This window comes from Megalobrama amblycephala, linkage group LG11, assembly GCF_018812025.1.
Source record: "Megalobrama amblycephala isolate DHTTF-2021 linkage group LG11, ASM1881202v1, whole genome shotgun sequence".
NCBI classification, from domain to species: Eukaryota; Metazoa; Chordata; class Actinopteri; order Cypriniformes; family Xenocyprididae; genus Megalobrama; species Megalobrama amblycephala.
The window spans coordinates 19,527,652-19,549,923 of NC_063054.1; the positions used below are offsets into that span (position 1 = coordinate 19,527,652).

Consider the following 22,272-nt stretch of genomic DNA (forward strand, 5'->3'; position numbering starts at 1 on the left):
TCTTCAGTAGAAAAGATATTAAGGTTTTTGGGGAAAAAATTCCAGGGTTTTTCTCCATATAGTGGACTTCACCAGGGTACAACAGGTTAAAGGTCCAAATTGCAGTTTCAGTGCAGCTTCAATATGATCCCAGATGAGGAACAAGGGTCTTATCTACCAAAACGATCGGTCATTTAAAAAAAAAAAAAAAATTACTTTTTAACCACAAATGCTCGTCTTGCACTGCTCTGCGGTGCGCCCCACACCTCGCCAAGGTCACACATGACATAGGGCGAAAAACTTCAAAATCGTCCGACATCGTTGTTTTACCTTTTTCCACAAAGGGTGTTTGACTTAGTCTTTTCACGTTTACTTTGTATACACTGGATCGGTATTTTCCTGTGATATTACTCATTACTCCAGTCTTCAGTGTCACATGATCCTTCAGAAATCATTCTAATATGCTAATTTGCTGCTCAAGAAACATTTCTTATTATTATCAATGTTGAAAACAGTTGTGCTGCTTAATATTTTTGTGGAAACCATTTTTCAGTACTCATTGAAGAACAGAAAGTTCAAAAGAACAGCATTCTTTTGTAACTTTATATATATATATTCTGTTACTTTTGATCAATTTAACCATATCCTTGCGGAATAAAAGTATTACTTTCAACATTTTAATTCTAATTACAAATGAACTTGTATTTATTTAAAAAAATATTTAAATGTCTAAATTAAATTTCCTGTGGTTATGAGAACAAATATTGCTTTGCTTGCACATGCTATGTGCTACTAAATTATAGACATAGCAAACAAATGTTAGAGATCTGAATACGCTCCTCAAACAGCATGAGTACTTGATGTAAATGGTCCTGCAAATATCTTCAGAGGGTGTAAATGAGACACACAGGGAAGTGTCAGGTACTGAAGGAATATGAATACATTGTGAACTCACAGTTCTCTGGTCTCATGCTGTGACTTTGAGCCGAGCTCAGCTGAAAGTGGGAGAGGATGTCAGTCACGTACCCTTGAAGTGTAAACAGAAGACAAAGGGTTTGTTGCAATTGTTTGTACTGTTCAAACTACTCAAAATTCTTTCTTTCTTTCTTTCTCTCTTTAAAATGCTTAATATTTAATAGCATAGGCTACAAACGTTAAGGCTTTTTAAAATGTTTTAAACTTTTTGACAACAATATGTCATCAATGTTTAAAGAGCCTTGCAAGCTTTCATTTTCTAGTTCAAAACGAAATTTCAATCGAATTGCTTTGAATTTCTCAAGTAATGGCTGACATCAGTACCCGTTAAAGTGACAAAAGCCAAGTAACAAAATTGTCTTTGGCAAATGATGGTGTATTGCACACATTTGTGATGAAGATTATGGTAAGCCCAAAAACAATGAATCACTTCCACTGTGGGGCTATACACATGTGACCTGAAGAGCATCCTATGAGTTGTACAATTTCTGACTCATTTCTTATGTTGCATTGAAGTGAATCAATATGGATCATGAGAAATAGATTAGGTGTTACCGTTCCTAACAATATGAAAGATCAAATTACACATGACCTCATGCTTTTTAATATGAATGAATGGAATCAAACAACACTGTATTTTCTATTCTATGAGCAATTATGAATTGTTCTATATTATTGAATTTTATTATAAATTAAAAACGGAAATTATACTAAATTTATAGTCTGTTTTGTAGGCGACTAAAATAAGCCAGAAAGAACATTTCGAAGTTTTAATTATAATCCTTAAAGGCATACTGAATACTAAAACTCCAAAGTGTAGGGAACTTAGCAAGAAATGACAAATTTCTATAATTAGCCTGACATGAAATAATTAAACTAATCTTCTCAACTTGTAAATTCAGTCATGTTCACACACACCCACATTTCCTTAAAGATGCATTTGTGCTTTTGAGCCTAGCATGATACCGCTTTCCACATGTTGAGCAACAGAGGCCAGGCCTGACAGGTTTAGGTTCCCATGAATGGTAAGGTGTTCATCTCACTTTGTGGTTAAAAGAAACGGTTACTCAGCCCTTTGTTAGGTTTCTTGCCCGCCCCCTTTCCCAGGACTCAGACTAAACTGACTGGTGCCTTTTCTGGCACACAGCCAGTTTCAGTGAGTTTCACTGCTGTCACATTTACCTAAAGGCCTCCTGAGATGAGACAGGTGCATAGTCACAGTGTTCCTGGTCAGCTAAATCACATTACTGTTATTGCCAAAGGCTGTTTGGCAGACAAGATGATGAATAGGCTTTATTTGCGGATTGTTTTACTTATATTAACACAATATTTACATTTGAATCTTACAATTTTTGCTTTAAAAATGGCATTTTACCCAATGAGCCAATGAGCTTGCGTGCTCAACCTTCAAAATACTTCGGTAGCATTGCTTAGCAGTGCCATGCGTTTTAGAAACCCTCCACCTTCCCCAGCTCCACCTGTATAGATCTGCTATGGGTTATTCATGTATGCTATATTGTACAGCAGCGTGTCATGTATGTATTTGCAGTAGCAAGTACCGTACTTGCTCTGCAGCAGCAGCAATAACCTATACAGGAGCAGCAGCAATAAAAGCAGCATCTATTTAATATTTTATTTTAGCTTTATTTTAATATTTCACTGGTGCCTATCCAAGTCTCTGGTACTGTGGTTCCTAGATGACTTGGGTCCATGGGATTTATTTGACAATTTTATAATCTGCGAGTCAAAAAAATGTTAGTACGATAACTTGGAAAAGTAATAGCATACCTGTTCTCAACGATAGACATGATTTGAGTTATCATCCATGTCCAAAGCACAAATTTTGTGGTAAAGCCAACTTGAACACTTGAAGTTTGTTCAAATCCATAAAACTAGTAATAGTGATGTTTGCCTTATAAGCACCGCTAGTAAATAAATACTTTTACTCTAAATTTTTTAGTTATGTTTTTATGCATTCAAACTAGTTTAAATTAGAAAAAAGCCTTGTTAGATTTACAAACTGACACTAATAAAATAGTCTTCATGCAATTAAATTAGTTAAGTGATGTTTTACTTTAAACTTGGAACTTAAATGAATCTTTGCAATTATAGCAAATATTGTTGTGGTGTTAATCAGGAAACTAAAAGTGGTGATAACTGACAGCTCGAGGGCTTCTGCTTGTCTCACAGCTGTTGTCTGCAGAACTGCCTATAGGCAATAACGTTACACACTCCCACACTGTCATGTTTATTTGATTCATCCCCAGTTTCGGGTGTGTGGCTTATAAGCTGTTATGGTTTCAGTTCTCACACATGTACTGTAAGACAGAACCCTGTTAAATCTGTTCCTGGTTGAAATGACAGATAACTGGTAAGAAGTCGTGTGATCCTGTGAATACAGATTGTTTGATAATGCCCATGATATGGATTGCTTCATAGGAGAATGACAGTTCATCAGCAACTATAGTAAATGTTTTTCAGTGCATCACAAATATCCGTCTTCAAAGAAATCATGCCACTCTGATCTTCATATTGGTCCCCTTTCACAATAATGATGAGCTGATAATGACTTCAAAGATTTGATATAAGCCTTGATTGGACTGTTCAGTGTGATGGTATCATTTTGAACATTGAACTAAATCAATTGCACTGTTCTTATGCCATTGACATGTTACTCTTGTCCATGTTATAGTTTGACCTTTTGAAACCCATTGAGCAATGATCTGCTAAGTCTGACCAACAAAAGATCCATCTTGGTCAATATAAACACAAAGATGCAATCATGACATTACATGCTGACATTTCACTTTGCTGTATTTTGATTTCCATGAATTCTTTCAAAATGTGTTTGACTGCACTGGTCCTGTTCCAAAAGTGAACCATCTATGTAGGATGTCTTTTATGTGCAACGTCTGTTCCAAAAGGAAATTATAATTATGCTGCCTATGTATGTATGTATATATATATATATATATATATATATATAGACACACATACATACATACACACCAGTGTTCTGTTATAGTTTTAATGAATATTTATTAATATTTTATATTTTCTGTTTTAATTTTAATTTTAGTCATTTTATTGTTTTTGTCATCATATTAGTTTTTTTATTGATTAAAAATATTTGTATAGTTTTCATTTTGTCTAAAAATGTCTATATAGCTTTATTTTTATTCCAGTTTTAGTTTTAGTTATTTTAGTACATCAAGTAAAACTAAATTAGAATTGTTGTCTTGGTTTTTTATTATATCTATATAATATAATCAAAATGATAAATTCATTAAATACATTTATAGACATACATACATATATACAGTACATATATATATATATATATATATATATATATATATATATATATATATATATATATATATATATATATATATATATGCATATAAAGTGTGTGTGTGTGTATATGTGTGTATATATATATATATATATATATATATATATATATATATATATATATATATATATATATATATATATACACTAAACAAAATTATAAATGCAACACTTTTGTTTTTGCCCCCATTTTTCATGAGCTGAACTCAAAGATCTAAGACTTTTTCTATGTACACAAAATGTACACAAAAGGCCTGTTTCTCTCAAATATTGTTCACAAATCTGTCTAAATCTGTGTTAGTGAGCACTTCTCCTTTGCCGAGATAATCCATCCACCTCACAGGTGTGGCATATCAAGATGCTGATTAGACAGCATGATTATTGCACAGGTGTGCCTTAGGCTGGCCACAATAAAAGTCCACTCTAAAATGTGCAATTTTACTGTATTGTGGGGACCAGTCAGTATCTGGTGTGACCACCATTTGCCTCACGCAGTGAAACACATCTCCTTCACATAGAGTTGATCAGGTTGTTGATTGTGGCCTGTGGAATGTTGGTCCACTCCTCTTCAATGGCTGTGCGAAGTTGCTGGATATTGGCAGGAACTGGAACAAGCTGTCGTATACGCCGACCCAGAGCATCCCAAACATGCTCAATGGTTGACATGTCCGGTGAGTATGCTGGTTATGCAAGAACTAGGATGTTTTCAGCTTCCAGGAATTGTGTACAGATCCTTGCAACATGGGGCTGTGCATTATCATGCTGCAACATGAGGTGATGGTAGTGGATGAATGGCACAACAATGGGCCTCAGGATCTTGTCACGGTCTCTCTGTGCATTCAAAATGCCATCAATAAAATGCACCTGTGTTCGTTGTCCATAACATACGCTTGCCCATACCATAACCCCACCGCCACCATGGGCCACTCGATCCACAATGTTGACATCAACAAACCGCTCACCCACAAAATGCCATACACGCTGTCTGCCATCTGCCCTGTACTGTGGAAACCGGGATTAATCCGTGAAGAAAACACCTCTCCAAAGTGCCAGACGCCATCAAATGTGAGCATTTGCCCGCTCAAGTTGGTTACGACGACAAACTGCAGTCAGGTCAAGACCCCGATGAGGACAACGAGCATGCAGATGAGCTTCCCTGAGACGGTTTCTGACAATTTGTGCAGAAATTCTTTGGTTATGCAAACCGAGTGTTGCAGCAGCTGTCCGGGTGGCTGGTCTCAGATGATCTTGGAGGTGAAGATGCTGGGTCTGCGGTTGTGAGGCCAGTTGGATGTACTGCCAAATTCTCTGAAACACCTTTGGAGACGGCTTATGGTAGAGAAATGAACATTCAATTCACAGGCAACAGCTCTGGTGGACATTCCTGCAGTCAGCGTGCCAATTGCACGCTCCCTCAAAACTTGCAACATCTGTGGCATTGTGCTGTATAATAAAACTGCACATTTTAGAGTGGCCTTTTATTTTGGCCAGCCTAAGGCACACCTGTGCAATAATCATGCTGTCTAATCAGCATCTTGATATGCCACACCTGTGAGGTGGATGGATTATCTCTGCAAAGGAGAAGTGCTCACTAACACAGATTTAGACAGATTTGTGAACCACATTTGAGAGAAACAGGCCTTTTGTGTACATAGAAAAAGTCTATGATCTTTGAGTTCAGCTCATGAAAAATGGGTCCAAAAACAAAACAAAAAATTTTGTTCAGTGTATATATATATATATATATATATATATATATATATATATATATATATATATATATATATATATATATATATATATATATATATTTGAGGTTTCACACCTAGAGCAGAGAGTGAAGGTTGAATTAGCAGAGCAATAGCACAGCTGTATATATTGCAATTCACACAATATATTGGGAGACATATCAGAGTTCAAAAGAGGACAAATTGTTGGTGCACATCTCGCTGGCTCATCTGTGACCAGGACAGCAAGTCTTTGTGGTGTATCCAGAGCTGGTATCAAGGGTAATGTAGGCATACCACCACATAGGACAAACCACATCCAACAGGTTTAACTGTTGACACAAGAGGAAGCTGTCTGAAAGGGGATTTGTCTGGATACTAGCCCGGATTGTATCCAAAATACATAAAACCTCAGTTGTTTCTACCAAAACTTTTCGTTGGGAGCTCCAGAAAGTCATTATTCATGGTTGGGCTGCTGTAGCCAAACCTTTGGTCACACATGCCAATGCCTAATGTTGGTATTATTGATGTCAACAGTGCAGATCTTGGACTGTGGACAATGTAAAATGTATTATTCTCTGATGAGTCCACCTTTGCTGTCTTTATCCGTAGGAGTTACGGTGTGGAGAAGCCCTAAAGAGGCTTAACACCTGGACTGTTGCTGCCAAGAGTGAAGCACAGGGGTGGATCAGTGATGGTTTGGCTGAAATACCATGGCATTCCCTACTGTGCTTGATGGGTGTTTCACTGCCAAGAACTAATGAAACCATTCTGAAGGACCATGTGCACCTGATGGTTCAAACATTGTACTCTGAAGGAGGTGCTGTGTATCAGCATGATAATGCACCAATACACACAGCAAGACTTGTGACAGAATGGTTTGATGAACATCTTCCTTGGCCTGCACAGTCACCAGATATAAATAGTTTTGAGCCACTTGAGTTAAGGGTGTTTAGGAGGTGCAATTCAGAAAACATTTTCCTCCACCAGCGTCGCTTAGTGACCTGGCCACTGTTCTGGAAGAGGAGTGGCTCAAAATCCCTCTGTGCCACTGTCATTCCCAAGACAAATTGATGCTGTATTGACCACAAAAGGAGGCCCTACACCATACTAATAAATTATTGTGGTCTAAAACCAGTGTATACCACTATATTGCCGAAAGTTTTGGGACGCCTACCTTTAAGTGCACATGAACTTTAATGACATCCCATTCTTAATCCGTAGGGTTTAATATGGAGTTGGCCCACCCTTTGCAGCTATAACAGCTTCAACTTTTCTGGGAAGGCTTTCACTTGGCACAATGCAGTCAGGCAAGTACCGTTCTCCTGGCAACTGCCAAACCCAGACTCGTCCATCAGATTGCCAGACAGAGAAGCGTGATTCATCACTCCAGAGAACACGTCTCCACTGCTCTAGAGTCCAGTGGCGGCGTGCTTTACACCACTGCATCTCACGCTTTGCATTGCACTTGGTGATGTAAGGCTTGGATGCAGCTGCTCAGCCATGGAAACCCATTCCATGAAGCTCTCTACACACTGTTCTTGAGCTAATCTGAAGGCCACATGAAGTTTGGAGGTCTGTAGCTATTGACTCTGTAGAAAGTTGGCGACTTCTGCGCAGTCTGCGCCTCAGCATGCGCTGACCCCGCTCTGTGATTTTACGTGGCCTACCACTTCATGTCTGAGTTGCTGTTGTTCACAATTGCTTCCACTTTGTTATGATACCACTAACAGTTGACAGTGGAATGTTTAGTAGAGAGGAAATTTCACGAATGGACTTATTGCACAGGTGGCAACCTATCATGGTACCATGCTTGAATTCACTGAGCTCCTGAGAGCGACCCATTCTTTCACAAATGTTTGTTGAAGCAGTCTTCATGCCAAGGTGCTTGATTTTATACATCTGTGGCCATGGAAGGGATTGGAACACCTGAATTCAATGATTTGGAGGGCTGTCCCAATACTTTTGGCAATATAGTATATATATAATTAAATAATAAGCATATTATAAAATAATACAAAAATACTTACAATTTTTAATAAAAATACTTTTTAAAAACTGCATATTGTACCCAATATTTGTGTGCTATGTATTTTCTATTGCTTCATTAAAGGTAGGGTAGGCCATAGACATGTATACATAGATGCCACATTCACCCGCTCCAGATATGTTCACTGAGCAGTCAGCTTGTCGTCACTCACGGTAAGAGTCAAGGATGCTACAATATTGCACAGCTTCTGGATGTGAAACCACTGAGATTTAAATTCCCGAAGAAATGGTCTATCCTTGCTCAGGTGAGAATGGGTTTGCGTTTTTATATGCATTAACTCATTGTTACAGGTTTTAAACTATGGTAACGTTTTAATGTTTTTAGCTGACACCTTCGTCATGTTGTATTGTAATTAGCAAAATCATCTGCTGAAGTCTATTGCACATATAGATATTCATTCATGCATCCAACTATGGTCGCAGACGCAGTCAACTTGCTCTCGAATGTTCACAGACTGGCTTTGACCGTTGCAATATGGCGGACGGCTCACATATATAGCGGCCGCTAATGAGGACTGAATACAATGATTGGAAGGACATTTTTTTGGTCCTGAGACTTCCACAGAAGATTTTTTTAATATTTAGAGCACTTCTGTTATTTATTGCTATCAAGATATCAAGAAGAGAGTTTCAATCAGTATAACAAAAAGTGTTTATGAAAAACATTGCCTACCCTACTTTTAATGTTGCAGCAAATGTTGAGCCTCCTGTTCAGTTTCAGAGCATTTATCACTTAAGAGGTTTCATTTCAATTAAGATGCTTAAAATCTCACTAGATTTGGAACAGAGTCATAGACACATACAGTCATGTTTTAATCGTCATAAAATAAAACTTGGGCAACACAAACAGCTATTAAACAGTTCCAGAAATATCAAAAACTTTATTGTACTGATGAGATGCATCTCTTTAGATAAGTGAATTAATTATGATAGGTCCATCAAGGGTGAGAATCAGAAGGCGGTGCCTTTCTCACACTGTGCATGTAGGGGTGGGGGTGCAGCCACACGAGCCAACTGAGAGGTGCAACTGCAAGTAAGGACAAGATGACAACAACAACCAGCAGTATCCCACACTTCCCAACCACCCGAGCCAGTACCGAAAGGGAAGACATGCTGACATCAGAACATGTTTACCAATGGTACATCAAGTTGCATAAATTCTCACAAGCTTGCCAAGGCTTGTTGAGTGACATTGGCTGATGAGAACACCATCACTGTCCCTCAGTCATCATTCCACATAAGAAACTTTTACAAATATAATGGAGAGTCAAAAAGCTGCACTGTATTCTACATGTTATCCAACATATTTTTAACATAAGAGTTGGTGTGATGAATCTGTGACCAATCTGTTATGCTGCTTGATATTGCAAACTGGTATTTGTTATCCTATTATTTTAATTGATTGTCATTATTATAAATACACTGGTTTGTAGGGCAAATAGTTTTATCATTTACCGCACTTTGTTATTCTTGGTTATTTATAGCAGCTAATGAATCTGTTGAGCACGTTCACAGAAAATAGATTAATATCGAGTTGCAAAATAAGGTGGATACAACAGCGCTCTAGAAATCTTGATTCTGATTGGCTGACAGACAGTACAGTTCCAAATTATTTCAGTTATTCCTACAACACAGCAAAAGAACCAAGATATAATACAAAAGACACTGGCCAAGCAAAGAAACATGAAAAACTTTCTGGGAAAAAACACACTGAAACACACATAGAAACTTGTTGTCAGCGCAGTCCCATGACTTTATATATAAAACATTTTTGCTACTGGAAAGCTTTATTACATTTCTCATTAGTGAGGTGATAACGTGGCTACTTTTAAGTAGCTAAAGAAAGATGCTGCTGCCAAATATGCTGAGAGATGCACAGACGCAGGTAATTCCATTCCAAATTGCTGAGCGTTTTTGTCACCACGTCGTTTACACCTTACTTATGAACTGCCACAATCTGTTATGTGCTATCAATTATGATTACTGCTGTTAATTTCGCTTAGAGAAAGAGTCATTTCTTTCTTATAGGTTTCCTATGGATTTTTTACAACTGATAAATTCAAAGTCAGATTAAAGGGTTAGTTCACCCAAAAATGAAAATTATGTCATTGATTTTTATTTAAAGGTGCCCTAGAACTTTTTTAAAAAAGATGTAATATAAGTCTAAGGTGTCCCCTGAATGTGTCTGTGAAGTTTCAGCTCAAAATACCCCATAGATTTATTTTAATTCATTTTTTTAACTGCCTATTTTGGGGCATCATTATAAATGAGCCAATTCAGGGCTACTGGCCCTTTAATTCTCGTGCTCCACGCCCACAGAGCTCGCGCTTGCCTTGAACAGTGCATAAACAAAGTTTAGACAGCTAATATAACCCTCAAATGGATCTTTACAAAGTGTTCGTCACGCATGCGGCATGCATGCGTCGGATTATGTGAGTATTACTGTTATATTGTTTACATTGATTCTGAATGAATTTGAGGCTGTGCTCCGTGGCTAACGGCTAATGCTACGCTGTTGGAGAAATTTATAAAGAATGAAGTGTGTTTATGCATTATACAGACTGCAAGTGTTTAAAAATGAAAATAGCGACGGCTCTTGTCTCCGTGAATACAGTAACAAACGATGGTAACTTTAACCACATTTAACAGTACATTAGCAACATGCTAACGAAACATTTAGAAAGACAAATTACAAATATCACTAAAAATATCATGTTATCATGAATCATGTCAGTTATTATTGCTCCATCTGCCGTTTTTCGCTATTGTTCTTGCTTGCTTACCTAGTCTGTTGATTCACCTGTGCAGATCCAGACGTTACTGGCTGCCCTTGTCTAATGCCTTTCATAATGTTGGGAACATGGGCTGGCATATGCAAATATTGGGGGCGTACACCCCGACTGTTACGTAACAGTCGGTGTTATGTTGAGATTCGCCTGTTCTTCTGAGGTCTTTTAAACAAATGAGATTTATATAAGAAGGAGGAAACAATGGAGTTTGAGACTCACTGTATGTCATTTCCATGTAGGCTACTGAACTCTTGTTATTTGACTATGCCAAGATAAATTCAATTTTTCATTCAAGGGCACCTTTAAAACAGTTCATGTGAGTGGTTCTACCTTAATATTATAAAGCGACGAGAATACTTTTTGTGGGACAAAAAAAGAAAAAAAAACATGACTTTTCAAAACACTGCTTCGAAGCTTTATGAATCTTTTGTTTTGAATCAGTTGTTCAGATCGTGCTGAAATCACGTGACTTTGGCACGTCGAAGCAGTGTTTTGAAATCGGCCATCACTAGATATTGTTGAAAAGTCATTATTTTTTTTATTTTTTTTGGCGCACAAAAAGTATTCTCGTCGCATTATAATATTAAGGTAGAACCACTGTACTCACATGAATTTTTAAAAATATGTTTACCTTTCTGGATCTTGAGAAGTTCGTTGACATTGCTGGCAACAGAAGCCTCACTGAGCCATTGGATTTCATCAAAAATATCTCAATTTGTGTTCCCAAGATGGTGTAGATCGACATGAGGGTGAGTAATAAATGACATTATTTTCATTTTTGGGTGAACTAATCCTTTAAGTTCTTGACACTGAGCTTAGAAAATTCTTTCTTAGAATGATCTGGGGCAGTTCAGACATCTGTGTTATCATTTGTCAGCTCTAATGGTAGTATTATTGTAAGTATGCAATGCATGCAAGACTGGCATGTGGGTCAGCTGTGTTTTCCAATGACATCTACCATTTAAACGTGACTGGTTCTCGCTTACTCAGTATGAAGGAATGGGACCCATCAGAGTTTTTTTTTTTTTTTTTAAAGAAGGTTTGCATACTATTCATTTTTAAAATGATGGAAAAAAATTCACTGACATGGATTATTTGGAAGCACCATAATACCCAAACCAGTCTTGAAGATAACACTGTTCCTTTAACATGAAAGACAAAAATTGTTGACATTCACATGGCAGATTAATTTCCTCATAAATTCTAGAAGATAACTTCCAAGACTGGGAGTTCATTATCTAGCCCCACAAATGTAAATTGCACCAAGCCATTAAAATGCTTACTATTGTGGCTCTTATTGCAAGTGTATCCAGACCAAAGGTCATTGATAGATGTAAACTGATGATTTGAAATGAAGCCTGTGCAAGGCTTAAGTTTTGTTAACAAAGCAAACGCTCACCTGACCAGCTTGACAAGCTCTCTCTCACCTCTCATCTTAACAGCCAAAAGAGCCGGAAGACTGGTTTGACTGGAAGAACATCTAGTCTCGGCCCAGCCTTTCAGATCAGCTAACTGCTGGTGAGGTAATGTGAGCAGAGTGCTGGGTTAACACATCCACATCCGCTTCCACAGACTTAGACATGATATCTATAAGAGCTCTCGTGAAACCGAGTGCTGAAGATCAACATAATCTGTGTTTAATCTTTGAGGAAATGGAAATACTTGCTACAATTATTATTCTGCCAAGTCTTTAAACTATAGTAGTACCTTTCAAAAAGAAGGGATTGTAAATGTCATAATGACATCTGATGATGTATGAAAAGCCTGTATTTATATATTATTATATATTAATATATACACTAGCATTTGAGTCGGTAAGATTTTTTTAATGTTTTTGAAAAGAAGTTTCTTATGCTTACCAAGGCTGCATTTATTTGATCAAGTAAAAACAATAAAAAACATTGAAATATTAGTTCAGAAATCTGAAATTTGAAATTAAAAAATTAAATAAAACTTCAGAAATCATCCTAATATGCTGATTGGGTGTTCAAGAAACATTTTTTTATTATTATTATTATTATCAACGTTTACAGGCTCTTTCTCACCAAGGACAACTGTAGCTATAAAGATAAAGATATAGTTCTAAAAATCGTTCTAAATATAAAAGAATAGCAGTCCACACCACAACTATAACGATAACGGCACCAAGAAACAATATCGCTGGAATCACTTTCAAAATGATTTTTTTCCCAGTTGATGGATAATATAAACATTGACAGCCATTCAGAATGTATCCTGCTTTAAAGAGCTCGGGAACATAAAGCGGCGGGCTACAAAACTGCAGCGCACGCTTAGAATAAACATAACGTTATCGTCCGCTGTTGTAGACGCTAATATAGTTTTTATCTATACAAAGTTCTAAGCTGTGGCACCAGCCAATCAGAAGTATTTCCAAATCTACGCAACCATATATATCATAATCTAGCCTGCGATAGACACACTGCGCAATGTGAAAGCTCTGTTAACCCTCCTCCTCCCCAGTACCACCTGTAGAGATCTGCTACGGGGATTCTACCATTCTTGCAGCAGCCTTTCCTTTGTTTGTTATTTTTAACTAAGCCAAACAGGTAACATTTTATTTATTTATTAGAGTCTTTTAAAGGTGCTAAAAAGGATGTTTTGTTTTATACATTTTTGCAATATTACTTGAAACTGTCTTTACTAACTGATAAAAGACTATTTATTAGGTGCACTGAAAGGAATAATATTAATATACATCATCTGTGCACGAGGTAGGGCCTTAAAAACATCAGCCAATCGTTTACGCAATCATCACGTAAACGATTGGCCCTCTGGCTTGTCAATCACTGCTGTGACGTTCCTTGTGAGAGACGTGCGCGGATTGGCCCTCTGGCTTGTCAATCACTGCCGTGACGTTCCTTTTGAGAGACGAGCGCGGCTGCGCGCTCCAGTAACTTTCCACACTCCACAGGCGCCGCATGCAATGTTTTTGTCAGGAGACAGGAGTAACAACTGCAGATTATGAGTTACCTGCGGTGAGTCCGACATAATGAATCCAAAAAACACGACACAGCGAATGTTCCAATACGAGTGTTTACGAGTTTTGGGAGGCGTTCCTTTGAAATGTGTTCTGAAGGAGGGGGGTTGTTCTTACGCATGCGCTCATTTAAAAAACTCAGTAACAGTCTTTGGATTCTCAGTCAGCGAAAAAATCCTCTCTATCACCTTTAACTAGTTGCTTATTAGCATCCATATTACTAGAATATTGGCTATTTATTAATACTTATCAAGCACATATTAATGCCTTATTCTGCATGACCTTAACATTCTTAATTAGGAGTTTATTTAGGGAAAAGTTATAGTTAATAGTTTATGTTCCTTATACTGAAGTGTTACTGCTGAACAAATTATTGTACTTGCCCAGCAGCAGCAGTGTAGCAGATCAAAATCAAGCTATGTAGATTTCATGCCCCATAGAAAGTTCAAAAGAACAGCAATTGTTTGAAAGAGAATTTTTGTCACTCTCTCTCTCTATATATATATATTTATGTATATGACAATTATGTAAATACAGCCTGTTATACTCATTCCCGAATGAGTTGTTGTCATCTTTCTGCTTTATCACTGTCTAACATAATATCACAAAATGGTTTCTTATTTATTCGCTCTCCACTGTTTGCAGGCACTTGGCAGTAGTAAACCTGAGAAATAAATTTAAGAGGATATCTGGTGGATATTTCTAGGTGAAAGTTCACAGGGAGGCAGATGGAAAGCACACAGTCTAAAACAACCTCAGAGAAAGAGAGGCTGAGAACCTGACTTTGTAAAACTGAGGACATGAAAGGACAATAGTTTATATCAGCCTACAGCTGACATCCTTGAAACTTTAACAAATAAATTGGTAAATTGGCGAGGCAAAAGCCGCAGCCGCATTCCCATGGGTCAGTTCAGGTGATAAAAGATGAATAGCCGCAACACCTGTCCTAACGTTTCAGCACACATTTATCAAGAGAAGTTGGAGATTTTAGAACCAAGACTCAAGTGAAAACTTGAGGCTGAAGGGGTGGGCTTTTTGGTTTAAGTTCCAGTAACAGTTTTGTTATTCAGAGAGGTATGGGGGATGGAGAGCATTGAAAAAGCACAGCAGTATAGCTTCCTGGGTAGAAATATCAATCCTTCTCCTTTTTAAAGGCTTTATAATGCCCTCTTGAATTTATTTTACATCCTGGTTTACATCTGAGCAAGTTTGCTACTTTTGCATATCTGTAATCAGATTCAGTGAGATTTTCCGGATTGTGTTGCTCAGCTCTATTTGCATATACTATTACACAATAGAAAAAGCACACATACATAGTTTAGGGAGGGTTTATGTTGCTTCCTGGTAATATAAGCACATCCAACTCACGAGTTAGCAACTGCATACAAAAAAAAAAAAGGTGGCCAATGACAATTAGATTACGGTTGGAGAATCGAGTCGCTGCAGCAGTCAATATTCTATCACTATGGTGTTTTTGTGTTACCTCATGGCCTGTGAATGTTACACCTTAGCACATAGTAAAAGTCCACAGGGAGGCAAAGTGGTGCCGGGAGGGGAACTCCTATCACAGCGGGGTTCCTGCACCCTTCCCACACAACTGTTTTTCCCTCCAAAAAACAGCCCATCCTTCAGGCAATCAGATGTAGCCATTAAATTCCACTGATGAGGGGTCTCTGTTTAAATACTTTAACTAATGTACATTAAAACAGTCCCATGAGAGGGTATGATCAACATCCTTTGCTTGTAAAAGGCCAAAACAGAGTCACTAAGAAGGCTTCCTCCCACTTGAGCTGAAAATGCCAAGTTTTATCACTTGAGTACTTTAGTTCATAAACCAAGGGAGCTCACGTGCCTCTGGAGTGTTTATGTATACAATAAGATATAAACTGTGGTTAACGTCATTTATCTGAGTAAGAAGGACGCAGTATAAACATCAATCCGAGTAGCTAAACACCCTGATATTTTATTGTTATAGTGAGTTTAATTAATTGGAAAAGTGCTGATGGTGGACGGCTTGTTTATGATGTGCTCCGTTGGGTGGCTGGAGGGTGTAGGACCGTCAAACCCCCACCGACACCCCCCGAGCAGAGTTCCTGGGAGGTTCGCACCTCCGGGAGGGATGATTATCCTGTCAGGAGCATCTTCACAGCAACCTAACAGGATCATTTTAAACCCTTCAGTTGTTTTCACAGCCTCTATGGGAACGGTCATTCCAAATGGTCAGAGGGGAATGAAGCAATGCTACATGGGAAACAGTATTTGAATAACAACAAGGTCTCTGAACTCTGACCTTTAGGTTCTATACGAGTTAAGCCCAATCTACAGCATTTGTAGCGTAATGTAAATATTCGCAAAAAATAAATAAATAAATAAAAATATTTGGACTCCTTAGTTTTTCTTAAAGGAAAAAAACAAAAACAAAAACAAGGTTATAATGAAAAAGGATTAAAAGGGGCCAATTTATGCAGGATTAAAAGCAGAAATTCAAGGTTTATATTTTTATGAGATCACACATTAATTCTTCTGTTAAAACTTAATTATTTGAGCTGTAAAGCTGTTCTTGTCATTTTTATGGTGTGGGAACAAAGTTGTAAACTGGATATGCACAAAAGTTTGTGGTCAGTAAGATATTTTTTTAAAAGAAATTAATACTTTTATTCAACAAGGATGCATTACATTGATCTAAAATGACAGTAAAGACATGTTGCAAAAAAATTCTATTTCAAATAAACTTTTTTTTTTTTAATTCTCCTCAAAGAATCCTAAATAAATAGTGAAAAATTAATGATGTATCAAAAATATTAATCAGCACAACTGTTTTCAAGAATAACAATAATAAGAAATGTTACTTGAGCACCAAATCACCATATTAGAATAAAGGATCATGTGACACTGAAGACTGGAATAATGACTGCTGAAAATTCACAGGAATAAATTACATTTTATGAAAATAGAAAATAGTTATTTTTAAATTGTTATAATATTTTTGAATATTACTGTTTCAAAAGCATTTTTAAAAAACCTTGCCAACAAAGGGCAGGCTAATTTTACACAGAAAATGTCAGTAATCGATTATTTTTTTACACTAGAGTCATGTTAACACAAATATTATTCACATCTCGTGGCTAGCTCCATTTACAGATCAGCTCCACTTAATTCCATTGTAAGTGCCTCACTAACTATTTTAGCTGCTTTATTTAAGAAAAAAAGTGAATTTGTTGAAATTATTTTCTGTGGTAATCAACAGATATGCTGTCATTTGAGTTTAACTTGTACTGAACCCATAATATTCATTTAAGTTAGAGGGTAATCAGTGTTCTTAATCATTGTTGATAGCTGCTTTCAAAAGTGAAGGGAATGTTTCACTGTGTGTAAACACAAAGCAGCATGAACACAAATAAATATGGGTGGTTTCTCTTTCCTTTTCCCAAACAGGTAAACTCGAATGACAACTCTAACCCTTGTCTATGCAACAGGCAGCGAGTTCCTATAAGGAAACTGCAGACTATTAAAAAAATACAGAGGTGACATGGAAAACATTTCTCAGAATATGTAAAGATTAGTGGAATCATAAGAAAAGGTAAACACAGCAACAACAAAAAACCTAGTTTTGTGTTCCACGAAACAACAGAAGACAGTAAGATTTAGTAAGATCTAGTGTGATGGATGTTCACAACAGCTGTGCCCCAGAAATACTATGAAACTGATATTGCAAAAAAGGATCACTTGCCTTCTGTTGTCTGACCCCTAGAAAGCATTTACTATGAACAGGAAACCACAGTATATATTTCCACTTGGTATTCACAGTATTTGAACATAAATTCGGACACCAATAAAATATATAATTTATAAGAAAAAAACAAAATCACCAACTAAGTAACTCAGAAGCTTGGTGGTGCTCTGAATTCTGCAAAATGAGCTCAAATGAACTCACTTCATCCAGTTAGAGTGAGTTGAACCTGTATGCTAACTCTCGGACATAAACTGCTTTGGATAACAAGACATCCTGACAAAAGCTGGAACACAATCAAATGCTGACCTACCAAAAAGCGAATGAGGCGGATTAGCATAATCCCTCAAGTGACCCACAACAATGGTGGCCAAATAAGATTTGCTTTAATAGCTGAATAATACATTGATTCTCTATACTTCTTTCAAATAAAAATCTCTGTATTGTTTTTATTCATCAAGCAAATGGGCATTTGCAATTTGAATTCTAATGAAAGGGGTTTATGTTGTTTTCATTTTGATTCTTTAATACGAAAAAATAAATTAAAATCAAACAAAAATTAATCATTAAAATGTCATATGGTTAAAACAGTACCAAATAGGAAATATCATCATTAATATATTTAATAAACTAAATTTGTTCCCCTTTCCAAAAATTGGCACACATGTCCCCCTAGTGGCTATTTAAGGTCAGAATCATTGAGGAAAAAAACAAACAGTTATAATATTCAATGAAAAACAATAAAACAAATCATAAAATAATGTTTTTAAATAAGGTAAGACTACTAACAAACATCTAACAAACCACTATATGTAACAGAAAGATGTAGTGTAGGCAACAATACAAATACTACCAACAATACGCTTATGGTTCATTCTGTGGTTTTCCAATCTTTATCCTGTTTCAAAGGAAGACTCTGCCAAATAAAAGTAAAAGAAATAGAGTCATAAAACATATATAGACACAGAACTATGTCAGTTATGTAAAACATGTATAGTATGGCCCATGACATGAACCATTACCACTGTGTCATCTGGTCTGTGCTAGAATCTCTTGACAGCTCCTGTACACTTGAACCAAACAATTCAGCCGAGGCTTTGAACTCTGACGGAAGAATGCAATGTGTTAATTTACAGAGTGACATTCTAAAGATTAAAACAACAACAGCCGCTTCATACCTGGAATAGAGGGACAACGCTTGTCACCGTCTCAGGCTCTGCTGGGTCCTTGATCAGAATGCACAGATAGTATATAATGCTGTGCTAGAAAGATACAAGGGGTGATTATTTTTTTACTTGATTTTTAGATCACAAACTCCATCATGCACCAGGGTCAAATACTGTGTGTTTACCATATAAACAGCCTCGTTGATGACAATGTCTTTCAGCTTGCTCATCTCAATGAAAGTCGTGCTTTCTCGTCCAGATGCGTAAGATGAAGACAGCTGGACGCCGAGGGAGCCGATTATGAGAAGGGTCTCATGGTCCACCTTCACAAAGTGAATATGAATCATCATCCCAGCCAGCGTGAGGAGGATTGCACTCGACAGGACAGCAGTGTTCTAGACATTAATATAAGTCATTAGAAGTATAATAATATCATTTTAGTATTAGAAATATGTTCGTATTTGCATTATAAAACGATTTACCTCGGTGAAGAAAAATATAGCATAAGCAAATAACCATATAAAGCAGGTGTACACCATCACCTTGCGCAAGGACAGTTTCGGTGAGGTGACAGTAAACTCTCTGCAGAAAGCTGAGTGAGTTTGGCAGTCTAAAGAAATCGAGTTGCCATTTATATCTGTGAACTCTTCCTCGGCCATGTTGATCTCTGTTAGTTATCTCGCTGTCGGAATATTATGTGAATAAGGACTTCACAATTGAGTTTGACTAGCTTTGCTTCGACAGTCATTTGTCAACAGACACTGGAATCTTCTTCTTACAGTGTGGCGGTGGCAAGTTAATATACAGATGTAGTTCTGCCACCTACTGGACTGGGGTATGGAGAATTGCGGTTTACAAATGTATAATAAGAATAGTTTACCCAACTGACCTTAATTATTATTAGTTATAATGGGCCTTTTTCATGGTAGATAGTCCTATTTTTTAAGTTTATGTAAATGGAAATAAATGAGGCTGAGAAACAGAGAAGCTGTTCATTGGGTTGTAGCCACTAATCTATATAAATGACATTTATATAGATCAGTGGTTGTAGCTAGGCTACTGTTGTGTACAAGGGTGTCAATCATGTTTTGACAGAGGTGTAAAGAGTACCTGAAAACCATACTTGAGTAAAAGTACTGATACCTTACATCGAAAATGACTCCATTACAAGTTACAAGTAACCAATTCCGATACAACTTGAGTAAAAGTATCAGATTTTAACAGTACTTAAGTATTTTACTTATGCTGTAGGCTCAGAGATGCACTAGTCCTGAGAGACATACCAGTGAAAATAAGAAACAATTGATTTGTAAGATGAGAAATCAAGTTTATTTTCTTAAATCAAAATAAAACTGAACACCTCAACTGAACACAACAACCTTTTAAACATCTACAAACTCTGAAGTCTCAGTTGAGCTCAAGTGCACAGAAAGGTCATAAGTAAACCAATATCCTTCAAAATGGTCTTGTCAATATAGTAGATATATAAAATAAATGTTAAGTAAAATTAAATAGTCAAAGTCTACTGTATGTGCTGGTTTGAGCCTCATCACCACTAATAAATCAAACAGCATGCGATCAGCAATTACCTGCTAATGCACTCACATTGACGTAAAGTATCCTTGTTGACAAGTTTTGGGTGAGTAAAGGCAAAATGCACAAGATATAGTACCTTCAGTGCCCTTAGATGGCAATATCGCTTCTTTATATCAGAAACAAACTGCTGCAGAAAAAGTTAGTTGTCATGAAAAATGTAGTGTGTAATTGCATTACTCATCACAAATGTAGTGGAGTAAAAAGTACATTTACTTGCTCAAAAATGTAGTCATGTAGAGAGTAAAAGTTGCCAAAATCTTTGATACTTAGTACAACTACAAAGTAGCCAAAAAGATACTTGAGTACAGTAATTTAATCAAATACTTTACATCTCTGTGTTTTGAAAATACAGTACATGTTTGAAAAGAACTTGTGAAAAATTAGACAAGATTTATATACAGGTTCTATAGGCTATCATGTTGAATTTTCACAGCCACATAAGACAAAAGTTTTGAATATCTGTAGTCTGTCCCTCAGAGAAGTAAAATATAATACCCTGAACATAGTTCATACAATGACTTATGTGTAAAAAGACAGAAGGCACTTTACACTTTAGCATACATTTGAATAATTTTCTTTAGGCTATACTTAAGTAGAACTTAAGTAGGCTACTTCTTAATATGTACTTTCATAATTTTGAAATATGGTTAACATGTACTGACAAATGTACTAACAAGCATTTATAATACACTTAAATATACTTATTTCCATTTCTAATGACACTTATAGGTCATGTATTTAATGTATACACATAGGGGCGGTTTCCCGGACAGAGCCTATAGTCCTAGAATAAAATGGCCCTTTAAACCAGATTAACAGAAATCTGCTTTCTTTGTCATGGTTTAAAATAGTCTTAGACTTAGTCTAGACCAGAGTTTAATAAATTGATTTCCTGGAGGAAGACTAGAGCTACTCCTGGACTAAATTGAGGCTTAAATTAAACCTACCAGGAGGCAGGTTTAACTTCAGATTAACATTGTGTTTCAAAGAAGACACATGTATTACTTGGATATATATATATATATATATATATATATATATATATATATATATATATATATATATATATATATATATATATATATATATATATATATATTGATATAGACTGTGTGTATGTGTATGTATGTGTATATATATATATATATATATATATATATATATATATATATATATATATATATATATATAGTTTTTTTTTTATGCTGTTCACTTTATTTAAACAATTTATTTTGATTTAACACCATTGTTTCTGGTTCAAATGTGATTGCTTCATGTTAAATCGACTTGAAATGGTTACTAGAACTCACCTGATGTTTTCATTTTGAAATAACATGTATCAGTCAAGTGACCCAATCAAACAAGACTTTCACTTCCCATCATGCTTTGCACAGGGCTGAATTGGGAGAGTAAATGTTGAAAAAGTGTTATTTTATGCATTTTTTAGAAAGATGAGAATATGGAGAGACGTTTTACTGTTTAATGTTCTATTATGTAAAAGTTTTTGATATGTTAGTATTTTTTGGGAGATTACCGTTGTGGTGAAGTGTAGAGCTTTTGCTTGGGTTGAGGACCTGCTAACAAAAATTGTCTTTTTTATATATAGAAGCAGTTATTATGATAGTGTTTTGGCTCAAACTAGTATTATTTCTAGACTGCCAACACTCATCATGACCTGCCTAAATAGTTATGTTTGGTTTGTTGCTATGTAACGACAAAACAAAAACATTAATAATCATAGGATTATTATATATATATATATATATATAAAATTAATCTATTTAAATAGAATTTATTACATAAAGATTTCCAGGCATTTCTTTTTTTCCCACAGCTGATGTATTTTGCTTGCTTTAAAAGAACTTTTTTTTTTAGATCTGCTGCCATTGTTTTCCTTGGATTTGCTTCT

The 22,272-nt window shown here is 36.2% G+C and overlaps 1 protein-coding gene across 3 annotated transcripts; it reads right to left on the reverse strand.

The window, feature by feature from the left end:
* Window positions 1-16,792: 16,792 nt before the first annotated feature.
* Window positions 16,793-19,568, reverse strand: pigh (phosphatidylinositol glycan anchor biosynthesis, class H). Of its 3 annotated transcripts, none has more exons than XM_048206586.1 (5): window positions 19,250-19,568; window positions 18,953-19,162; window positions 18,780-18,863; window positions 18,624-18,705; window positions 16,793-18,517 (listed from the first exon to the last, which is right to left on the reverse strand). In XM_048206586.1, the coding sequence occupies exons 1-4, from the start codon at window positions 19,424-19,426 to the stop codon at window positions 18,631-18,633; spliced, it is 546 nt and encodes a 181-aa protein (XP_048062543.1). In that variant the 5' UTR covers window positions 19,427-19,568; the 3' UTR covers window positions 16,793-18,517; window positions 18,624-18,630. The 3 variants fall into 3 exon arrangements, with proteins under 3 accessions (XP_048062543.1, XP_048062544.1, XP_048062545.1); XM_048206587.1 differs by having other exon boundaries at window positions 18,618-18,705; XM_048206588.1 differs by having other exon boundaries at window positions 19,310-19,557.
* Between the last annotated feature and the right edge of the window lie 2,704 nt (window positions 19,569-22,272).